Raw genomic sequence first — 22,984 nt, 5'->3', positions numbered from 1 at the left:
GGCAGATTACAGGTAATCCTTGATATTCTTCCCTCTGAAGTATAAATGTATTTCCTTGAACTCGTACTTTATCTGTACTTTTACATTGTTATCCCATTAACCGTAAATACTTCTGGCTGGAAAACTCATCTGAAGAGCAGACTAGGCTTTTTTTTGTGTGTGTGTGTGTGTGTGTATTTGTTTGTTTTCATTGTTCAAGGCTGCAGCCTGACTAATTGCATATGCAAATCGGGCAATTTATATTTAAATTATGCATTTCAATTGCACCCCCAAAGGCCCATTCAGATCAGGATATGGCACGGTGTGAGAAAGGGCTTGAATATTCATCACATACTGTACATAATCTTTCTAAAAAAAAAAAAAAAAGGACATTCACCCCTTATTACACTGTGGCAACTTGTGAAGACCGCTTTAAGGCAGTTTTGACTCTTAAACACTTTTAGCTTGGGTTGTGTAACCATCACTAGAGGCGTACAATGGTTTTGAAAAAGCCATGCTGATCTTGAGGAGTTTTAATAGACTAAACTGTCGTGGCAGTCTCTTGTTCTGCAGAAATGGATGGCTGCGGTTGCACAGACCCTCCTCCCCAGTCTTAAATATGAAGGATTACAGAGCCAGGGACATTTTCATCAAGACTGGACTGAATTGTGAAACCATGGTGGTTTGGTGCACAAAGTCATCCCTTTTGATGGGCTGAGGTCACGGAAAATGCACCACATTCCCTGATACATTTTACTGCATTTATATATTACTATTCAGATGGAATTTCAATCTGTGGTGATTTGTTTAGGGTGTTACTACCGCCGTTGTGATGTAAAGGCAACGTATTAGCTAAAACGAGCAGACTTAGACTGTGTTTTGTAACGTCACTTTCATGGAAAGGCTTGTTTGCTTTTATAAAGCCTTTGGTAAGACCACACAGCAAAGACAAACTGCTTTAGCAGATGCCTCTATCGCGTATGAGGCCAAGATAAACAATCTGCTATTACAGAACCCATCACTTGTCATATTTCGCACAGATCAACTGCTCTTTAAACAAAGCCTTTTAATATCTTTATCCGTCTTTTAACCAGCTCCTCTGCTGTGATAAAACAGAGAGCCGTGGAGAGCTGAGAGCCTGTTGCACAGCTAATGGCAGTAGTGCTGAAGTGCTGTAAAGGCTGGGAGCACTTATGTGTCCTGTTCAGCCAGAGCAATAAAAGAGCTTTATGATCTGACATCACTGTTGGAATGTGTAGAGGTGCTTCCAGTGAAGCCAATCACTGAACTGCCCAACACACGACTCAGGGAACATTACAGGAGTCAGACAAAACGCCACAAAAACCCACTAAACCTTCCAAGTGTTTTATCAGCTTCTAAAGATTTTTCATAGTGTTTGCTTCAAATAATGTTTTAAATAAAATGCATAATGACTTAACCTTCCAAGTGTTATATCTGCTTCTCAAGATTTTTGTTAATGATTTTAAAATAAATGCATGATGACTAAATCTCTTTTTTGTCTATAAAAGATAGTTTTTTTCTATTGTCATTTTGTTGCAAATATGCATGAAAAGAAAAAAAAACAGTAGCTTAAAAATCATTACAGGAATTCAATCTGTGAAACTGTTTATTTTATTTATTTATAAATATGCATTCATTTTTTTCCCCTTTTTTTTTTACTAAGATATTAATATTTGTACAATTTTTTTGTAGTGTTCCAACATCATTATATATGCATCCCTTCTTGTGCATATAATTTGAATTCCACCCCCCCCTGATTTTACACAAGAACAACCGCAATCTCTGGAAAACAACTGTAATGTCGAGATCACACCCGAGTTTGGTGTGACACCAACCAAGTTCCCACCTGACTCCGCAGTTCTGCATACAAATAACTGACTGATTGAATTTCAGAGAGCTTTTAAATCACTGACAGTCTTTGAAAGAGCTCTGCCTGAATAATTTAGCTTTGATTTTCCACCTGCGCTTATGAGAGTGTGTGCACGTTCAAAAAAAAAAGAAAAAAGATGGCATGCTAACCAGCTTTCTTCCAGATTTCTTCAGGTACATATCCAGACACTGGCCTGTGAAGGAGCTCCCTATGGACATCTGGAAGAGAGAGCAAAAAGGACACTTCATTTACAATACATGGTACAACCATTTTCCCTTTCAAAATAACTGATAGATCATTACAACTGACATTAAATCTGTTCTTTTTAAGATCAGACATATCAGTTTTAAATAAACTAACTGATGTATGAAATAGAACATAAACTTTTCAGGTGATACAGACATCTCAGACGAACATCTTGAGATGAATAATGTTACCTAAAGCATTGGTGTCTTGGCTGGCAGGGCTCTGCTGTCTGGACTGACTGCTGCTGGAGCTGCTGGTCTTTTTAAGATCTTCAGCATCACTGTAACGACGGATCCAGTAGTTGAGCTCCTCCCGGTCGGCCTCCTGGCACCGACGCAACACCGTCAGAGAGCGGCGTGTCTTCTCCACCATATCCATAATGCAGTTCAGGAGCTGCGGGGGACAAGCAGGAAGAATGTTACCAACACAACATCTGCTCTAAATAGAAATAGATATAAAAACACGATGTTAAAGGCTGGCACTGAATGATGTCTCACACCTCTATATGTTTACAGTCACTAAAGCACTAATGCCAACCCCTGACAAAAAGGCAATGCTCTGAAGTTGCTCTTTTATAGCCCAGGAGACCTTACAGCTTAAATAACAACTGATGTGTCTCTTAAAACTTATTAAACAAAACTGTACACAAGTTAATATAGGTAATCATAAAAAAAAATAAAAAAAACTTTGAAATAAATGTTTGCATTATAAAACAGGAGACTTAAAGCTAAAATCTCCAGTTGAGCTTAATATATTCTTGTTGTCTAGAAGATTGCCCCCAACCCCCCCCCCCCCCAAAAAAAACATGCAAACACACAATCGTATCAGCAAACACACTTCTTATGTCATATTCTCTCTCTCTCTCTCTCTCTCTCTCTCTCTCTCACACACACACACACACACACACACACACACATACTTTGGATAGTAATAAAAATGTTATTACTTTTCTTACATGGTCAAGGTGCTTCCACTCTTCTGCCCATTCTCTGTCTGTAAGTCTGTGATCTATGACTTCCTCCTGGCGCGTACTTCCGTGCATCCCTGACACAGAACGAGAGAAAAAGAGAGAGCGAATGTTAAACGTGTTACTATTTGGGCCTCAGTTTTCCATTTCTCTTGCTTGCCCTCAGCGGCATGTCGTGGCCGTCTGTTTCACAGCCATAGCTCACCCGCTTCCTGACATCCTCCATCGCTCACACACTCTTCATTCCTCACACGCTCTCATCCCTCAGTCCTCTCTCCCATGCAGCCTGTGGGCATGCTCTCTCACTCTCTCCACACAGCACCAGAGCTGCCAGGCTTATGCATATCTCCTACATATATCACTGGCTAACGTGCTTGAATATTTTTAGCACACTTAAACCTGATATGGAGAGTTGGTTTCATGTAAACCTCAAATCATAAAAAAAAAAAAAAGTTTATGTTCCTATATATATTTGTAATTATTTTTAATTTAATTGACATTTTATTACCAGTTATTATTTATTTAAGTAAGAACCTTTTCCTTTTACTGTGACTTTCTATATTTCCGGTGTCTATTAACTGAATTTGAGCCTCATTTTATTTGAAACTTGTTTTTACCCTCAACATTTATAGGAGTCTTGCATCAAAATGGAATATGTTATTTACAAAGTTTGAGGATTGGAGGCATTGGTGACCGCAGCCATGGAGCCACGTCTCAGAATCATTATTAATGACTGCTGTAATCTCTCTCTTACCCAGAGGCCGAGGGCGGTCGCGGAGCTCGCGGTGGTTGGGGTGGCGGTACGAATCTCTGTAGTGGTGTGCGATGGCCATGTCGTCCAGACGGTAGTGCTGTGGTGGGGGCGGGGTGGGGTGCGGCAGGCCGTTGGGCTGGTAGGAGATCCCGTTGGAGGGGCTGAAGCGCTGGCCAGGGCTGATAGTGCAGGGCCTCTTGTTGGGATGCTCGGGATGGAGCGGCTCCCGATCAAAGCCGTTCTCTTTGGTTCTGGAAGGAGACGGAAGAATCCAGAGTGAGGAACAGGAACATAGGAGCAGAAGTGAGACTGATATAAACTGATAGATAGAACAGTAAAATGATATAACGAACGATAGATAGATAGATAGATAGATAGATAGATAGATAGATAGATAGATAGATAGATAGATAGATAGATAGATAGATAGAATTAATGTACGATAGAACAAACAATAGAATGATAGAAAGATAGAATGATAGATAGAAAGAAAGAGAATAAACAAATGAATGATAGAATGATAGACAGATAGACCGTTTGATAGAATGATCGATAAACAATAGTCAAGTCACCTTTATACAGTGCTTTTAACAAAACAGATTGTGTCGAATGACAGGATAGATAGAACTATAGATAGATAGAACGATAGATAGATAGATAGATAGATAAAAAGAAAGATAGAATGAACAAATAATAGATAGATAGAAAGAAAGACAATGAACAATATATAGAACAACAGCGATAGAAAAGACGATATATAATAGAAAGAATGAACGAACAACAGAAAGAAAAACAGATAGATAGAACGACAATGGTAGAACGATAGATAGATTGATTGATAGATAGTAAGATAGAATGAACGTATGATAAATCGAACAACAGAATGATCGACAGAAAAATAGAAGGAACGAACAATAGAATGAATGACAGAGGGATACATAGAAAGAAAGAGAATGAATGAATGAATGAATGATAGAATGAACAATAAAATGATAGAACAGATAGACAGATAGAACAATAGATAGAATGATAGATAGAACGATAGATAGATAGATAGATAGATAGATAGATAGATAGATAGATAGATAGATAGATAGATAGATAGATTCTTCTAAACAACTGGTTGTCTTTCCAGACATTGTCAGGGAAAATGATGACTCCATCATTAGTGTCTTTTATTTTTGTGTTTTGCCACTCCAACAAGACACTGAGATGTCTTCTGAGGACAGTGTGTTCTTTGATGTAATGTACTTTCCTCTGCTGTGGGTCGAGGGACAATGTCAAACTGCCCCTAAGGCAGCAGAAGTCTGACATTTAATGTGCTAAATAGAAAAGCAGCTTCTATGCTTCTGTCGAGTACTTTGTTGTCAGTAAAAGGAGGTCTTGACAGAGCACACGAGAACAGTAAGAGATGTGCACTTACAGGACTCGTTCTGCGCACCTAAACCCTAGGGCTTTCACATTGCTCTGCCCTTCACTTTCATGTGTCACGGGTCCAGGTGTTCGCAGATGCTGGTACTTGTATGAGTCGCTGTGTGTGTGTTGTGAGGGGGTCGTCCCTCAGTTACCTCTGAAAACACTGAACTTCCTAATGAGCTGCTTTTATGAGCTGCTAATGTGCATCCATCACCGTCCATATGCTCCTCAAAGCCACCTCTCTCCTCCACCCACACCTCCAAAACACAGCTGCCTTTATTTTGCCCCTGTCTCATACATTTTAATACCAATTCTAATTCTATCTATTCTTCATGAACTTGTGTCTCTGATTCAGGTACGGTATGTGGTTTCCATGTGCTCATGTCTACCATGTCTTTTTTTCATCCACAAAATGACTTTTTTTTAACTATTAATTTATTTACTTTGCAATTTATTTATTGTATTTTATTACAAAGGTCTGAAATTCCCAATATTAATTAGTAAAATTCATTTTTTCGACTTTATATTTTTAATTGCGTAATTTAATTAAAACGTATTTAAAACTGGGTACTGTTCTTTTGACCTTTCTGTTCCTCAAAGGAACCTGAAAAAAATATCACATTTCCAAAAAAATATTAATCACCACAACTGTTTTCAACATTGATAGCAATAAGAAATGTATATAAATAAAAAATATAAAAATTCTCTACGTCAGTATATAGTGCATTATTTAATTTTGTGTTTTTCTTATATTAGTGTTATATAAGTATGTCTGGACTTTCATATATGTTACACTGTCTGTACTTTCTTCTGCACTGGAAGCTCCTGTCGTCAAGTCAAATGCCTTGTGTGTTGTGTGTAAACACTTGCTAATAAAGCTCTTTTTTGACTTCTGACTTATATTATATATATATATATATATATCAAAGAGAAAGCAGCTGTTTTATACCGCATTGTTGATCAAACAAATGGACCCTTGATGAATTTAAAGAGACTTCTTTCAAATGCATTAAATAAATGTTTTTTACTGTATACAACTAAGATCTCATTGACAGGCCTTGTGTGCAAGCATTTTAAAATCTAATGTAACATCTTAAAATGCCTTAGTTTACAAGACTGTGGGGATCACTGAAAGCAGTGAACTAAATCCGAACCTATTATTATTTTTTATTTTTTGGAATTTTAAATATATAGTGGTTGTGCAGCACAATGGAATATTTTATTCAAATAAGTCTCGGCACACATTTCTCTTCTAAATGAGGTGAGTCCTACTAAGAATGCATTGTGGGGTGCGCTGTTCTCCGTAGCCGTAGTTTCCCGATTCCTTTGATATTAATCAGACTGAAGTGACCGTACATTGTGCTCTGTGATTAAGGACGGCATTGCTCCCTTTCAAATTCCAATATTGCTTTCTCTTTATTTTGCACCTCCTCATTCTAAAGGCAGAGAGTTGAGTCGAGCTGAGCCGAGCTAAGCAGAAACAGAAGCGCTTAGCCAGCCGTATCTGAGCTGAGTCTCATCTGTATGTGTTATCAGCCATGTCCCCAGGCTCACCTAACCATACATAAGAGCTCATGCAAAAATGCAGGTATTACATAAAAAGAGACAGATATAAAGAAAGAGAAAAATAGAGAGCTGTATATTCTTCTCTAATAACCATAAGGGCCTGAGCTGATATGTATTCTTATAAGATAGCGTATTAAAAATCATATTTCCTCACTGAAAAGAAGAAATAATTCTGAGCTCCGGGGAGTGAACTGATATATAAAAGCTTTTATATCTTTTCTCTCAGGCCGCAACAGACATGTAGCCTTGCTCTAGTTTTATACAGTAGTGCAAATTCTCACTCATGTTCATCTCAACAGGAAGCCTTCACAGAATCTGCATTCTCCAGATGTGTCTGGTTCCTCCTGGTTCTGCTCCATTAAAGGACGAGAATCCAAATGGTGCATGACAATATAGACACTCATAACCTGCTGCAACATTTCTACAGCCCTCCAGCTGTTTTACAAGCTTGCATTCCTAGTCTATAGTTGTGTGTGGCTGCCTAAAGTCCACTTGCTAACAAATGAATGCTTAAATAAACATTTATCGACAACTCCTCCCAAAAAATATTTATTATGAGCTTTTATGAGAGATTGTTCACTCACTTTCGTTGATTTTGGATTTTTTTTATACCTTGATAACTTTTCCAAACATTTGGTTTAGTGGTTTTGTGATAAACTGAACATGTTGTTGTGAATTTAAATTGGCGTGAAATGTCATAATGACTTGTGATATTCTTCTTGTAAATTTGCGGTCTTTTTGTAAAGAAAACATAATATTAAATAAAAAAAGAAATGCATTTATTGCTATACTTATAAATTACAGAAAAATAAATGGTTTGTATTTTTTGTATTTTTTTTTTGTTATGGCAAGTGAAAATATAGTGTGACTCTTAGAATACCAACAACACTACATGACCGATTGATAATGATGTCCATTCACAGTTGGCTCACCTGTCAGGCGTTCTCCTCTTGCCGTTCTCGTTGACGTCCATCAAGAGTTCAGACGAGTCGACAGGTGACGTGGTGCTTGTGTCCAGCAGGAGTTGCTCATGTTGGGCGAGATACTGAGCCGGGTTCTGCTTGGCCAGCCGTGCACAGTGCACCAGCTCCCTCTGCAGTAGCGGCAGGTTGGCCTGTAGGGGGAGAAAGCGGTCAGGACGTGCTGAACAGATGTAGCACTATGAAACTGTCCACAGCCAGAGGCTCTAAACACCGTTTTTTGTTTACTCATTATTATCATTACAGGTACATTCTTCCAAAATAAAGACACTCTCGCACCGTTTCGAGCAGCACTCTATTGTGACCTGAAACATGCATTAGTGCCCTGCGCCCTTGATATGGGCAATCATGGTCAACATAGAAAGTGACATCTTCAAAGCAGATGGTTTGGGAGGGAGAGGGGGGCAACGTTCGCTTTCTTTCTGTCTCATTTCCTCTGCATCTCCGTCATGATTACTAGCTGGCTTGGCTTTCTCCGAAAGCACTTGGAGGCCTCGCCACTTCAAAGACACACTGAGGAGCATTTTCACGGCAGATGAAAGGTTTTTGTGAATCCCCATCCAGCAACAGTCAGACTATTGCAGCATCTAAACAGCACAAGGTGTTAGTTGGAGGATGATGTCTATTTTCTCTCTTTCTGTGCTTACTTCATCTCTGTTTTCTTTCTTTTCTTTCTCTACGGCCTGTGACTCTGATCTAAGACTACAATCAAACATCTTTTCAGCTCTGGAATATTCTTCAGTGTACTCCCACTGTGCGCCTTTTCAGTGATGTAATGGCTAAAATTAGGAGCGGTGCGTTGATTGAATATTGAACGAAGCACAACGAAAGCACAGATTTTAAGAAAGTGTGGCCAAGATTTAGCTGCTGGTCATGAAGCAGATTAAATGGCAAAAATAAAAAATAAATCTAAAAATGTAAATAAATAAAAGTCATTCTGATATATTTTAATGATGATAATGATGGGGGTTGTTTATAAAGGACTGCCTGGTCGCCAGCTGTATGAGGTAATGGTCTGTTAGTAGTTTATGCTGATAATTACCAGAGGCTAGTGAAATTGCTTTGACCCTCAGTGACCTCAGACTTTCATTAAATGGAGGTCCTCATAGTTAGTGACAGTTCACATACACCATGTACACTGCAAAAATGATTTTGTCTTGCTTCCCAACATTTACTTAAGAAGCAAAATGACTTAAGAATTTCAAAAAAATTAACTTTATAAATAAGAAATACAATATCTGCCAATAGGGTAAAAAAAATACAACTTTTTAGATTTTACACTATAGGCATATCTATTTTTTTGTTTAAACTCACCTAATTTTGACACATTGTATAGAAAACAAGACTTCATATCACTAGTAATTTTGCTTTTAATCTTAATTTCGTCTTGTTTTTAGAATGTTTAGATATTTTACTGGAAAACAAGACAAAAAACTGAGGAAGAAAGTCGTTATTGCAGTGTATTTCAAGACAATGAATAAAAAAGCTTATTCGTCCATAAAAGTTAGAGCAGTCTAATTTGCAATTTTATTGTTTATCATCATCGATTTTTTAAATTCAATCCAGTAAGACTACAAACACGCAAAGATTTGACATTTGCTATGATTATGTCTAAGTGTGTTCTCCAGCTCCTGTGTGGTCCATTAGCACACAGCTAGTTGGAAACCAGCATATCAAACACAAGCCGCAAAGCAGTTTGCCACGTATATGTAATCCTCACTTCCTGAGCAATGAGGCACAGAGCCGCAGAGGAACACATGTGCTTACAGGCTTTATGGAGCCTGCCGAACGAAACGGCGGCTAAATATTACAAATTTATCAGACGAGGAATCCATTTAGAGGAATCATAAACAAAAGCCATCAGCACAAAGGCCGTCAGCTGGCGTCGAATTTGGATTACATTATTAGAGTGATGCACGCTGCCCTTCCTGTAAACACTTCCCCGCAAAACCCAACTCTGACGGGAGGGTCGCTAGACAACATTAGCCTAATGAAAAAACGCTGCTAATGCACATTGTTGCAGCTGCGCTTCTGCACACTTATAAAAGCCCCTGTTCCCACAGCCATATGGTATTTGTCATTAAAGGCTCCTTTGAGGAAAACCACTAAAATTAGACGAAAGGGAGAGAGGAAGCGAAAAAAAAAAAAAAAAAGATAACACAAGTTGCATCTTTGATACCACCCCTCCTGACTAGATGATACAGTAACCATATGGTTTAGTGCAGCGCGAGAGCGAGCGAGTCAGGGAAAGTGTCCCTGTATGCTTCTCTGCATCCGTCAGCGACCTGAGCAACCTCTAATGGGACCAATTTCTGTGCGACAGAGCCAGCCAGGACAAGCAGTGGACAAGATGAAATGCCTCCGAACGGTGCGCTGCGAAAACCGACGGCCTCTTTTCCATCATAGTCTAATGGAGTAAACAACACAGATTTGATCCATCTCCACTGGTCGCTTATTTCATTATTATGGAAAGGAAGATGGAAGAAAACAAAGCACGAGAAAAAGATGGGGGGGGTGAAGGTTAGACAAAGAGGGAGGGAACGGTTAGGTTGGAGCGCCGTGCGTAATAGCTGTCACTTACAAGCAGATGAAAACGAATGGCTAACGATTGAGGGTGGATGGATACAGCAGTCACCATATGCTCATGAGAATTTAATCTCTATCAAGCGCTGATGTCTATTTTGCAACAATATTTGCAACATATGTCATAAATTAACAAATTATACATTCGCTTTGCAGGCTACAGTCATTTATCTCGAACACGATAATGTGATACAATGTATGGCATGTGTAACTCAAATACTTCCCATGGTCGAAAGAATAATAGGCAGAGTGTTTATTTGAATGGTTCGTGTTAAGTGCTCCAACATAAACAGGCCCTGAGACACATTTAACTGTAATGAAATAAGGGCCGCAGTGACAAATGGGCAGCAGAGAGGGCAAAGGTTGATATTCTCCCAGTCAACAGATCATCTTACCGTGGTAATAGTTTCAGATGTGCCCTGCCCTTCAAAACTCGGAGTGTGAGAAAAGCGATGGCCGAACAAGGGTGTCCGTTGGAACGTATTAATAAATAGAGACAGTGTGTAGTGGGACAGGCCCGTATGGTGCTGTTATTCTGATTAATGTGGGTTCACATCATGACATATTAAAAAATAGCTCCCAGTGATCAAGAAACCTGATACTTCTTTGCTCATGAGGAAACCAGGATGAAAAAAATGGCTGGGAGAAATATGTACATCTGTGCCTCAGTTGTTTAAATGTTTTCCAGATTGCTTGTGCAATACCTTCAAAAAGGGGATGACAAAAGGTCGAAGTGGGAAGTTGGTCGCTTCTTGCAGTTTGGAGTGGAATTCCTCAATGGTGAGAGTGGAGTTCTGCAGGGAGAGAGGAAAAAAGATGGTGCACGCATGAATACATGTGGAAAGCATTATGTGATAATATTACTTATTGGAGGCAAAACTATATCCTGCTGAAGATTGAATGATTTGAAGACTGTAATGGGAGGCATATGGATGGCTGTGGTGAAAGGCCTTGTAAGGGGAAGTTTGATCTGGAGGCTTTTACGTGTGTATGAGCCAACCGCATCAACAAGCACATGCACAAACATGTATGCAAACAAAACTACAGATGCAGTATCACACTGCGCAGCTTGCTCTGCAAGATAAAACATGGTATAAACATCGTAACACACACAGAAGATATGCAAAAATGTGTCATGTTCCCTACTGAACTGAAATATATCTTACCCCTTTTAAAAAAAGTGAAATGACTCATTTCAATCTTTCCTGCTCTCTGCTCTATCATCTTTTAACAGACTGATACAACTGATAGGGCACCATTTTCAATTTTCTCCATGTTTTTTTTCCAAGAGAGCTAGCGGAAGGAAAGATGGGAAAGAGAGCGGGGAGTCATACATTTGAGAAAAATACACCGCCTTTTTTTCTCCCCTCATTTCCCAGACCTGAATTTTGTTACATTAGGCTTACATCTGTTCGGCCAGATTGCAGCGGCCTGTTTTGACAGCCAGAAAGCCTCCTGAGCTTTTCTCCAGCATCGGTGGTGCTAATTAAGTGTGTCACTCTTTTCAATAAGGCAGAGTGGGGAGCGAATTAAAAAGAGCCATGGAAGCCAAGGGGACACAAGGAAGCCTCTGCGTGTAGACACAGCAAAAAATAAACAAATGCCCGCTGAAAAAAAGAGCTTTCCTTTGGAATGGCTAATTAAAGCAGCCCTCCTTTAGTACAGGCTGCTAATTCACCATTGTTTATTCCATAACTACATATTAACGAAAATAACACTGTGGTACAGCTTATGGTGCACATCTTGTCAAGTGGATTTTTTTTTTTTTTCTTCAGTTATGTTGCTATACTTAGCTACAGATGTGTTCTATTCGATTTATTGTTGTTGGACTAACCGTTATTTTTTATGATGGAAGCCAAACAAGATTTGGTGGCAAAACCTTTTTGGTGGCAAGAAAGCAAAACAAATCAATTTCCACTGTCTGTAAACTTTTCAGGAGACACAATAATTACTAGTATCCTGTCAGAGACAACTGTTTTTTTCTTAAAGACTATGAGTCAAAATATACACTTTATGCTATGCTAGAAAATCCTTTCCCATTAGTCTTGAAGAAATGGAAGTAGTGACAGATGTTTTCTTCCACATTGTGACATACATTAGAGTGAAACAGATTATCTAAAAGAATAAAATGTACTGTAGGGTGGGGACTTGGTTCAATTCATTGGTTGTTGTGTAAATTAAGGTAATTTGTAGATTGAAATACTTTCTAACATTATCATTGCTCACAGTTGTCAGCACTGTTTCATCTGGCTTTAAAGTAGTTGAAATCAGAGAGTCATTTGTGTTCTTTTCTGAATTCAAGCATTTCACACTGGATTTTACAGCATTGTTTAGTGCTAATGTGACCAAGATTAATCTGTGAATAAACGCATCTGTGCATCATAGTGGATAATGAATAAACAGTCCGTGTGGTTCAAATGAATAGTGCTGTTTCATTCCACTTTTGCTGCATAAACATTACATCGAACATTTAGCGTTTTGTCGAAGAAAATTAAATTGCAGTAATTATCGCTTTATCACCCAGCCCTATTTCAGAGATAGGTGAATGCAAACTTGCAAGGGTGAGGTTTAAGCTGTTTAAATGATCAGAGAAGTCCTGCATATGTCACCAGAAAGAGGTTTATCATTTCACACAAGGATTAAGTTATGACAAAAAATGAAAACATGTAAGTGCCACACACTTGTGACTGCAGACTTACCACAAGCCCCAACACCAGGGTACGCACGCGTTCTCCGATCTCAGGTGAGATGTCATTGCCGAACTGCTGTAGTGTCGTGAGAAAGCGTTTGAGCTTGCTGAGCTGTCTTGCACCACAGGCCGGCGGCAGCTGTTGATTGGCCAGCGAGGATGAAGATGATGATGAAGGCCCATTGCTGAAACCATTGGGTGGAGATGGAGCTCCATTCAGTGCAGTGGGAGAGTGACTGGTGCCATTCGTTACTGGAAAACAGAAAGTTTATTATTTCTACACACCACAACTTTGGCATTTATTTTTAAGCCTAGCATTATTGAATGATCTAAACCCAAAAGATTCACATTAAACATTGCCAGGAACATTCCTTAAAAAGCAGCATCAAAAATGACACTGGCGTATGAATGCTGTGACTGACGGTGCTTGAATGAGGCTCTTTTGACAGTGGAACATTTGTTTTGAATCAGCCACGGCAGCTTTGAGAAGGAAGCTGTTCGTTCTTGCTTCCATACATCAGACATATTAAGTCCAGAGGAGGAGAATACATGTGGTCGAGTGCCCCCCGTGCCACAATGAGAAACATACGCGGCGGAGGGATGCAGCTTGGAATCAACGTCTCTCTAATGAGATTAGGCTGCGTGATAGCCTCGTTTGCCTGGCCTCCCTCCAACAGAACAGAAACGAGATACTTGAGCTGCATCTGGTAACAATTACATGGAGGGGAAATCAAAGCAGTTGCTTTGTTAAACCTTCAGAATGTATAATTAGAGTCTGCCTTTAAAAAGGCTCCGGATTGCTTCAGACCCGGCTTGCTTTTCGTCTCTTTTTTTCATAAGCGCTAATTGCAGAGTCCAACTGATCTGTTTTTAGGGATGTAACATCAGAGAGAGGAATGTGTTACTGCTGTTGACAGCACACCACTGCTCAATTACACTGACATGGTGCTGGGATGCTGTGGCACGGACGGCTTTGATAGAGAGCCGCTCTAGCGCTCCCCTGAGCTGGCATGTGTGATGCTCTTTGTGGCATCAGCCAGCGGGCAGAAGCAAAAATCTGCAGGTCAGAAGACAAGGGGAAATCCTGTCGACTGTAATGAGGGAAGCGCAAAACTGCATATTCTTTAAAAACATAAAAGTTGACTGATTATCTGAATGACTTGTCAACTAGTTGGCCCTAAACAGTATAATTTTACTACTTTACTTTTAATTTTTGATTTATTTTGTTTCTGTAATTGTTTTGCATTGTCATTTTCTGATCTGTTCTGTCATTCTTTGTGTTTGTAAAGTAACTTTGAGCATTAGAAAGGAGCTATTAGTAGTTGTAGTAGTAGTAGTAGTAACCATTAGGATAATTTATGACGCCTTTCATCTATCTCTGACATTTAATGATTGCCGTATTTCAGTTATGAAGCAACCGTTAACCTGCAACTATTGACCATGGTAAAATGAGAGAATAAAACAAAACAAAACAAAGCAAAATAGAGTATGTAAAAAAAGTATATAATCATTTTGGGTATAATTATTAATAATCACCCATTTTACAGAACTAGTATTTAAAGAATAACATTTGACAACGATACATAATATCCAGTTTAGCAGTCGTTTAGTCATGAAAATTCTAATATTTTAATGCAGTTGACCCTTTGCAGAGAGTTTGATTGACAGGCGATTTTTGAACACCATTTTTGTCCGACAAACATACCAGATAGGACAGTAGATTAATGTCAGTATACTTGAACTTGAAAAATGGTGTACTGATATCTTTGCCCATTTGAAACGAGATACTGTTTGAACTGTGGCACTATAGCGATCTGTCACGTCACGACACATTAAAGAGCCATAAAATGGTATTTATTGTTTGAATTTCTTACAAAACGACTCAATTTGAAAGCTGAGATTAAGTTTTATACCAAAAGTAACCTACTCTGTCTTGTCTGTCAATCGAAGCTCAAATTAGATCCGAAAATTCAACTGGAACTACACACAGCTTTCGTACTACTCTCTATTGGACAGAAACATAACTGATTTAATATTTGAAGCACATTTCCCTCAAACCAACTTACTAGTCAACAATAATGACACTTCAAGAACTGTTAAAAGCTGGAAGATGGATTGGAAATCCGGGTTTCGGCATGAAAGTCCAATTTTTCAGCATGACAGAAATATGTAGCTCAATTTTTAAATGAAACATTGCATCTCTTTTAACTCCCTTTTTAATGAACCAAATGTAAGAATCTGTACTGCAATGATCTGGCTAGGCAGACTTGGTTAAAATAGTTTAGATTCTGGAAATTTATTCAGATATCCCCTCTTTTCAAGGAACAACAAAAACAGAACTGGTCTCATTTTAAGAAAGGTACTTCAGGTATTTTAGGACTGTTTTATACTTTCATGTCATTCAAATGCATTGGTCTTCTGTTGAGGTGTGCATGTACAGGCTGAGTACAGTGTGTGCTAGTACTCACATGCAGTGGGGGTGAAGGAGCTGGTCCTGGGAGCTCCCTGTGTGGTGGGGGGAGGAGGCATGGTGGGCGGAGTTAACCTGGACTGTGTTTTCACATCAGCAGGTGAGTCGGGCATGGTGGAGCGCTTCTCAGTGCGATCTGCAGAAGAAAAAGTGGAACAGTTCTTGTGAGACCCCAGTGATATCCCAACAGCTGCCTCTCCACAGCACCTGAGCTCTTGTAAGATATACACACACAGCTACATACACGGTACATGCCTTTAGAGAGTTCATAGATAGTAACACCAGTCAAATTCCAGCTGTCATCCCCATTTCCCTAATGATCAAAGACACCGGCAATACTCTCATTAAAATGTTTCAGAAATCTGGAGGAGCCCCACAGAGGTCTTCAGCATCTACAACAGACATGTAATGTCTAAAGTACCCCGTTTCAATGCAATTTCCTTATTTGCCAGGCCAAACCAAAAGATTCAATGTATATACAGAAAAACAAAAAGCCAAATATTCTGGCCACTTCTGTCTAACTGCATACAGGGTTAGAACCAGTGTTGTTATTGTTAACACACACAAAAAAAATAAAGAAAAATAAAAATGACGGTTCGCTGAAAAAAATGTAACTGTTCGGTTCTCCACACTCATTTCGGCACGCGCTGGGACCACGGTTCAACTTAAATCTGACAAAACATTTGTAAAATGGGTTGCTATAAATAACACATAAAACAAACAGGGTTCAGCTAATATATATTTCTGTTGATGGATGCGCATTGTGGCTTCCCAGTTGATTACAGCAACAGTGATGAAAAAAAAAAAAAACCTGGACAAACCATTCTCTCTTGTTCAGTGCGAACGTACGCAAATTGTGTTTAAATGGACAAATACTGAATTTTCCGGACTATAAGTCACACTTTTTTTTATAGATTGACTGGTCCTGCGACTTATAGTCAGGTGCGACTTATTTATCAAAATTAATTTGACATGAACCAGGAGAAATTAACTAAGACAAGCGAACCAAGAGAAAACATTACCGTCTCCAGCCGCGAGAGGGCGCTCTTTGCTGCTCAATACTCTTGTAGCCTACACGAGCAGCATAGAGCGCCCTCTCGCGGCTGGAGACGGTAATGTTTTCTCTTGGTTCTTGGCTCTAAATAAATGCGACTTATAGTCCAGTGTGACTTATATATGTTTTTTTCCTCATCATGACGTATTTTTGGACTGATGTGACTTATACTCAGGTGCGACTTATAGTCCGAAAAATACGGTACACAAAAAAATTATGTCAAAATGCCCGTCTTTGTTAAGTATCCTACAGCAGACATAGATGGCTGAATGTAAGCCTACTGTATCAGTGCACTGGATCATTTTCTTAAAGTGACAGTCTTCATATTAAATGAACAGCAACAACAAAGAAATCTCTCACTGCTCTTGATTGCAAAGCTTTTTAATTTAAAGAATAATCTTTAATTTTTTCATAAACATAGCACATCCCAAACTGTAGCGAAACCGTGACTCTAAAACCGTGAAACAAACCAAACCGTGAAAAAGTTGAACCATTCTGCCCTTATTCACAACTAAAGATGTTAAACAGCTATTGTTTTGCTTGCTATGTACACATTGTAGTATGATCTGAAAAAAGGTGGGTGCTTTTAGATAACCACAGTCAGACCATGAAAGCACAAAAAAGGTGGGAATTTCAGCTCTGTATGGCTCCCATTCCCTAGGAACCTCTGTGGCTATGTGTGCACCAGATCCTAAACATATGTGCCTGTGTAGGCTTAATCTGCCCCATACTTGCTCCCCATGCACCTTCAATCCTTACCCCAATTGAGAACAGAGTCGTCCATACTAAAAACAAAGCTTAAACTTTATATATTACACATGCACGGATCCATCTATCCCCTCCGACCCTAACAGTTTATTTGTTCTGATAAAGAAATGACAGAATAATCAGCAGGGGTCTTTAGTCTCACACCTACACATGTGGTGATTAACTAAATGGTGATTTAATAATTTTTTTTATGTTTTTTTTTATATGTTTTGTCAAAAAAAAAGAAGAATGAAGATATAATGGACAGGCTACTGTGAAAAATGACTGCTGGTAATGTCAAATGTGACATAATTATTTCTAATAAGGCGACTCTGCATTTGTTCCATGATATTCATTCAAAAACATGATAGAAATGAAAGATTCTTGAGTCAGTAAAAGGGATGAGGCAAAAGCAAGTGGCTTGATTCAACATTAAAATCTCAGTATGGGGCCAGTTATTACATTGAAATGTTAACAACGTGACAAGTCCAGGTACTATAATTCACATGAGCCACAGCACAAGTCTGAAATGAATGAATAAAATAGCCCAAGCACTAGTGTGAAAGCTATTCTAAGTCAATATGCCTGTCAGATCGCTGTAATTGGAAAATATCACATAAAATAGTGAAAAATTATATTAATTGTCCAAAACAGATAAGGTCTACGGGAAATACTTTTATTCAGCTATGGTCTCAGAAAGAGCCCAGGGCCATATAAAAAGCAGCTTGTGGATCTACATGTGTAATTGAGGATTAACATCTGGGTCAAAGTTGGGATTGGATTGGGAATCGGGAAAAGAGAAACAACCCCGAAGCGTCTAAACCTCATCTTCTTTCCTTACCTGTCGGACAGAAATTGATGATAGGAGGTAAAAAAATAGGTTGTAATCTGTAAGCACACATACATGTGTGTTTTCACAGGCGTGCACAACATACACAATGAGATTCTGACCCTCGAAAAAAAAAAAGTGGTGTAAATGTGGAATGTCCTCCATTTAGATGTGTCAGCACAACACATCCATTATGCTTCATATTTCCTTCACTGTTTCTTCTGAAATATTAGACATCAGACAACTAAAAAGCATTGCACTTCCATAGTGTGCGTCATCCCATGTTCAAGTGAAATAATAATCACCATAATACATCTCAGTTTTATACTAGAGAATTCAACACAAAGAACAATCAATGAGTGTAAAAACCCATCTGAAGAAAAGGAAAAACAAAAACATTTAGATAAAAGCATTCTCTACTTTTTATATTCTATCCTCACTATTTCCATTAGACCAAGAGTGTCTGGAAAAACTAGGTATTACATACATGGTATGGAGTGTGGGGTGCATATGCACAATATTTATATATTTTATCTCCTATTAGTTAAAGTAAAAAGGACTGCTAATGAAACTGCATTGTACAAGAGCAGCATTAAACCCACCTAAAAGAGGTAGACTGCGCAAATATCTTATGGAAAAAAGGGATGCATAACTCAATTCAAATGAGCTCCCACTTCGAGTGGAAAAGGATCAATTTTGCATTTTAAACAGGCTCAAAAACATACCAGAGTGCACATCCATCCTGCCCTGATTTCATAAAGTTAATCTGAGCAGTTAACGCACAGAGTGCATTTGTTTGGCAGTTACCTTGCCTTTCAAAACGAGAAATTGGCGGACGAGCAGCACAGATGACTATTAGGCGGGCCACCATGGATATTGATGCAGCAAGAGATTTAATGTGGCTCCCAGGAAGGACGATGAAGTGCTTTCCATTTTCCTGTTCGGCAAGGTCTTTTATTGCTTTTCAAAAGAGCTCTCGAGTAATATGGATCGCCATTAAACGGCACGCCAAACTGAGCATTAGAAAGCACCGACTCGCTCATCTTCATTCCACGCCTGGTCATTTTTCATGACCCAACAGTGGCAGTGAACACGTGACTGGCTCTTCTAGCTGCTCCCCTTATAAACCCTTATATAAAAACACACACAGAAGTCAAAAAAAGAATAAAAAGTTTTCACACTATTTTATGAGACCACTACTAAAGACCAGCCAGATTTGGTGCAGAACTGAGTCACATCCTTCAGATTCAGTTAGTTAGTTTGCCTCTAAGATCTAAACAGTCAGCTGTGCTTGCTGTCTCTTTCTACAGTCGTCCATGAAGTTGAATTTTTGCTTCAATTTTGCTTCATGGAGACAATTATACTAAATAGTACATAATCTACATAGAGCATTACTTAGAAATCCAAAACAAACCAACCAAACAGCTAACCAACTATGGTCTGGTCAATGTGCTGGAACGGTCTGGCCAGCAATACCACCACTGAGGTGCCCTTGAGCAAGGCACCGAACCCCCAACTGCTCCCCGGGCACAGCAGCATACAGTATAATGGCTGCCCACTGCTCCGGGTGTGTGTTCACGGTGTGTGTGTGCACTTTGGATGGGTTAAATGCAGAGCACGAATTCTGAGTATGGGTCACCATACTTGGCTGTATGTCACATGTGTCACAATTTGTCTGGTTTAGCATATTATAAGCTTTAACCTGTTAGCCAGCACCCCCCATTATGGTACTCACAGCTGAAAGTGCTCTACTTAACTTAGAATTGTAACAGTTTCATACTTCAGTGTGTTACAAACATAATTTTGGTGTCTTTGAAAAGAAGACCCTTTGGGCTTTACTGTTTATCAACCAGATTTGATAATGCTCAAAAATATTAAAAGTTATAGACACTGTAGTGCCTTGAATTTTTTTTTTACCACACTTAAATATGTTTTTATTTGATATCGTGGAGCAATCTAGAAAAGTAATGGGTTAAAAGTCACATGTCTCATAAGTTTCTATTTCAAATCTGAATAAGATATCATGAAAAATGAGACTCCAGCAAATAATTTTTATGAGACTATGTCTAGACCCCCCACCCCTCCAAATATATAAAAAAATATTTACCAAATGTATTGAAGGCCTCTAAAATCTATTTAAACATAGCACTGTATAGTTTTTTTCAATTATAAAACACTAGACAGAAACTTAGACATCATATGAGTGATTTATTTGAGCCCTAGAAAAATACAATAAGAATAATTTGAGTAAGAAAAACAAGAATAATACCAAAAAGAAAAAAAGAAAACAAGAGAGCACCAGAATTCAAATATACTATCTTCAGGTGAATGTATTTTTTTTTTTTTTTGTGGATCATCTCATTCTGTTTGTGACACTGTACGCTGCAAAACCATTCCGTTTTTTTACTACCAAGACGCAGTTTCGTGAGTTATCGTGAGTTATTCCATAATGGACACAAACAGTATTGTCGCTGAAGAACTGAAACGTAAACAAAGGAATTATGATCCGTATTACAATGTTATTGCTTCGTTGGACTAACGTGCTTCATGATATGTCGTTCAGTGGACCCTTACCTTTCTAACTAAACCGGGATTTACAGCTGTGGATGTGTTTTTGACTCGTTATTACGACAAATCTTGTATGTACGGCATTTCTAATGTTCATGTTTTTATGTGTACTGCTTACACAAATGTAGTAATTACAGTGTTTATAAGCTTTCCATTGAAAAACAGCGATCTGTCATCGATGCTTGAGGCTTAGATCTTTATAATGATACATAGTTTGTCAAGATTAATTTGTCCTGTTTCATTTAATCTATTCCTAAACACTGACACGTGCGAGTTGCAGGTTTTAAACTAATAGTCTCTAATTTTGTATCCTAGATATCAACATCACTCTTTAAATTCACTCTTTATGTTATTTATCCATTAGTCTAGTTTGCTCCTTTCATACATGCACCCTGTGTTAGATCTTTTCGTCAGATAACATAACTAGAAAAAAAACATGAGACCGTTCGTATATTTGACGCACACAGCTCGACTTACATGTCTCTTACATCACTCGCACAAAAAGTACTGTTCAGCTCATTCCACAGTGGGTAAAACAGACATCTGTGTGCACAATGCAGTTCATGAGGAAAAAGAGGGTCACGAATAATCTCGTTTTCTTCTTGTGTATTAAAAATCCTCCCTGTGTGCAAACACGTTATGAATTTAAGAATCACACCAATGCATCTCTGCTTTTGTATCATTGTGAAAAACAGTAAAGCTGCAGCTACATTCATCCTCCCACACACCAGCTAAAGTTGCTTATTCACTTAGCGAGTTAGTATAGAAGCTTTCTGAAACCTAATCGGCTGTGATGATTCAGCCTTATATTTCTGTAGTGCCCGCAGAAATTCAGAAATCCACACGTTTATGTGTTTGCAGGAAGTTCAGGGAGGTTTTCTCCCCATAGGAACATATTGAGAAAAGCTGTGCCCACTAACGTAAAGCTAGATGTGCCAAAGCCACAGGAAGCCAGTCAGCTGCATACTAATGCCAACAAGATGTCTGCTTATAACGGACTCACACTCATCAGATCAGGGTCACGAGGTATGGGAGGCAAAGACAGAGAACACCTTTCATGGGAGATGTCTCATGGGACAGATAGCGCCGTGAAAGTAGATGACGAAGGTGGCATTACAACCAGCTGCTGTGCTTCAGAGCCGCCGTGCATTAAAGATGAAGAAGTCAGTAATGTGGTTAGATCGAGAGAGAGAGAGAGAGAGAACATTGACTTCAGATAATTGGAATTCAGATGCGGTCTCAGGTATCCGAGGCCGAGGGTGAACTGAGAGAGCATGTTGCGCTGGTATGAATACATTATGAACTTGTGCACGCCTATGCACCATGCAATCATCTCGGCCAGATGGAACGGCGCACAGAGCGTGGCCCATCAAACCCTGCCGGCTTGTCAGGGAAGATGTATGGATGCCCCCACCCTTCGTGGAACTCATTCCCAACACTTATTCCGCTCATTCTCCTTGCAACAAAGCCTGTCCCTTTGGATCTCCATCTTCCTCTCTGTCTCGTTCTCTCTCTCCCTGAGCCCTCACTTTTCAAGGCTTCTCCCCAGGCGCAATTGTTTTCCTGAGCCCCACTTGGCCGGCGCCAGGTGGTGTGCCAACGTTCCATTCCATCCCATCAAATGGCGCGCACGCTGAAGGGACCTGCATCAGTCTGTGCTCACTCAAGAGTTACCAACCCACCCAACCACAAACCACAGCGCACAGCAACCTGTGCACTCCGATATTTAAAGAGATTGCACTCTTCCGTCGGGCTCTTTCCACAGCACGCCCAATCGAGATGTTATTTCTGGATTACAACAGATGTATGAATCATTCCACCTCTTAAACGCACCGTAAATGCCATCATCGGTTACCGATGGCAGTAACCTTTAAAAGAAAGTGATTTCACACTATAGCTACCCACTTTGATGCCAGTCGTGCCGACTTAAGTGGACACTGACGAGTGGGCACTGTTAGTTTTACAGTGTGGCTATAATGTGAGATAATGTGTTCCTGGAGCATTTCTCCAGTAAATAGGAAAGACCGGGAGCCATCTGCTGATCCAATTCAAAATATGGTCTTGCGTCAAAGAAAAAAAGACTGACCAATAAAACAGATGCAGCGTTTATAGTGGAAGTCACTCTTTTTTCCTTCGTCGTCTTCTTCGAAACGGATTTATCTTAACGTCTGTTTTAACCATCTGTTGAAATAAGGCCCCGTTGGCATGAAGCGCAGAGGAAGAAAACAAGTGTTGAGGAACAATA

At 39.3% G+C, this 22,984-nt stretch overlaps 1 protein-coding gene across 4 annotated transcripts in view; it reads right to left on the bottom strand.

Moving 5' to 3' along the window:
* Positions 1-22,984, bottom strand: part of runx1t1 (RUNX1 partner transcriptional co-repressor 1) — a 53,284-nt gene that overhangs the window by 6,298 nt on the left and 24,002 nt on the right. For 3 of the 4 annotated variants that reach the window (XM_052584875.1, XM_052584876.1, XM_052584878.1), the window contains exons 2-9: positions 15,540-15,677; positions 13,082-13,323; positions 11,087-11,176; positions 7,752-7,933; positions 3,838-4,088; positions 3,063-3,160; positions 2,308-2,509; positions 2,020-2,088 (exon numbers count right to left, since the gene is read on the bottom strand). In XM_052584875.1, coding sequence (XP_052440835.1) covers positions 2,020-2,088; positions 2,308-2,509; positions 3,063-3,160; positions 3,838-4,088; positions 7,752-7,933; positions 11,087-11,176; positions 13,082-13,323; positions 15,540-15,677 — 1,272 coding nt within the window. The remainder of the gene's footprint in view (positions 1-2,019; positions 2,089-2,307; positions 2,510-3,062; positions 3,161-3,837; positions 4,089-7,751; positions 7,934-11,086; positions 11,177-13,081; positions 13,324-15,539; positions 15,678-22,984) is intronic. The other variant, XM_052584877.1, reaches the window with a different exon arrangement.

Source organism: Carassius gibelio, chromosome B19, assembly GCF_023724105.1.
Source record: "Carassius gibelio isolate Cgi1373 ecotype wild population from Czech Republic chromosome B19, carGib1.2-hapl.c, whole genome shotgun sequence".
Classification (NCBI taxonomy): domain Eukaryota; kingdom Metazoa; phylum Chordata; class Actinopteri; order Cypriniformes; family Cyprinidae; genus Carassius; species Carassius gibelio.
This window is presented reverse-complemented; position numbering and strand designations above follow the sequence as displayed.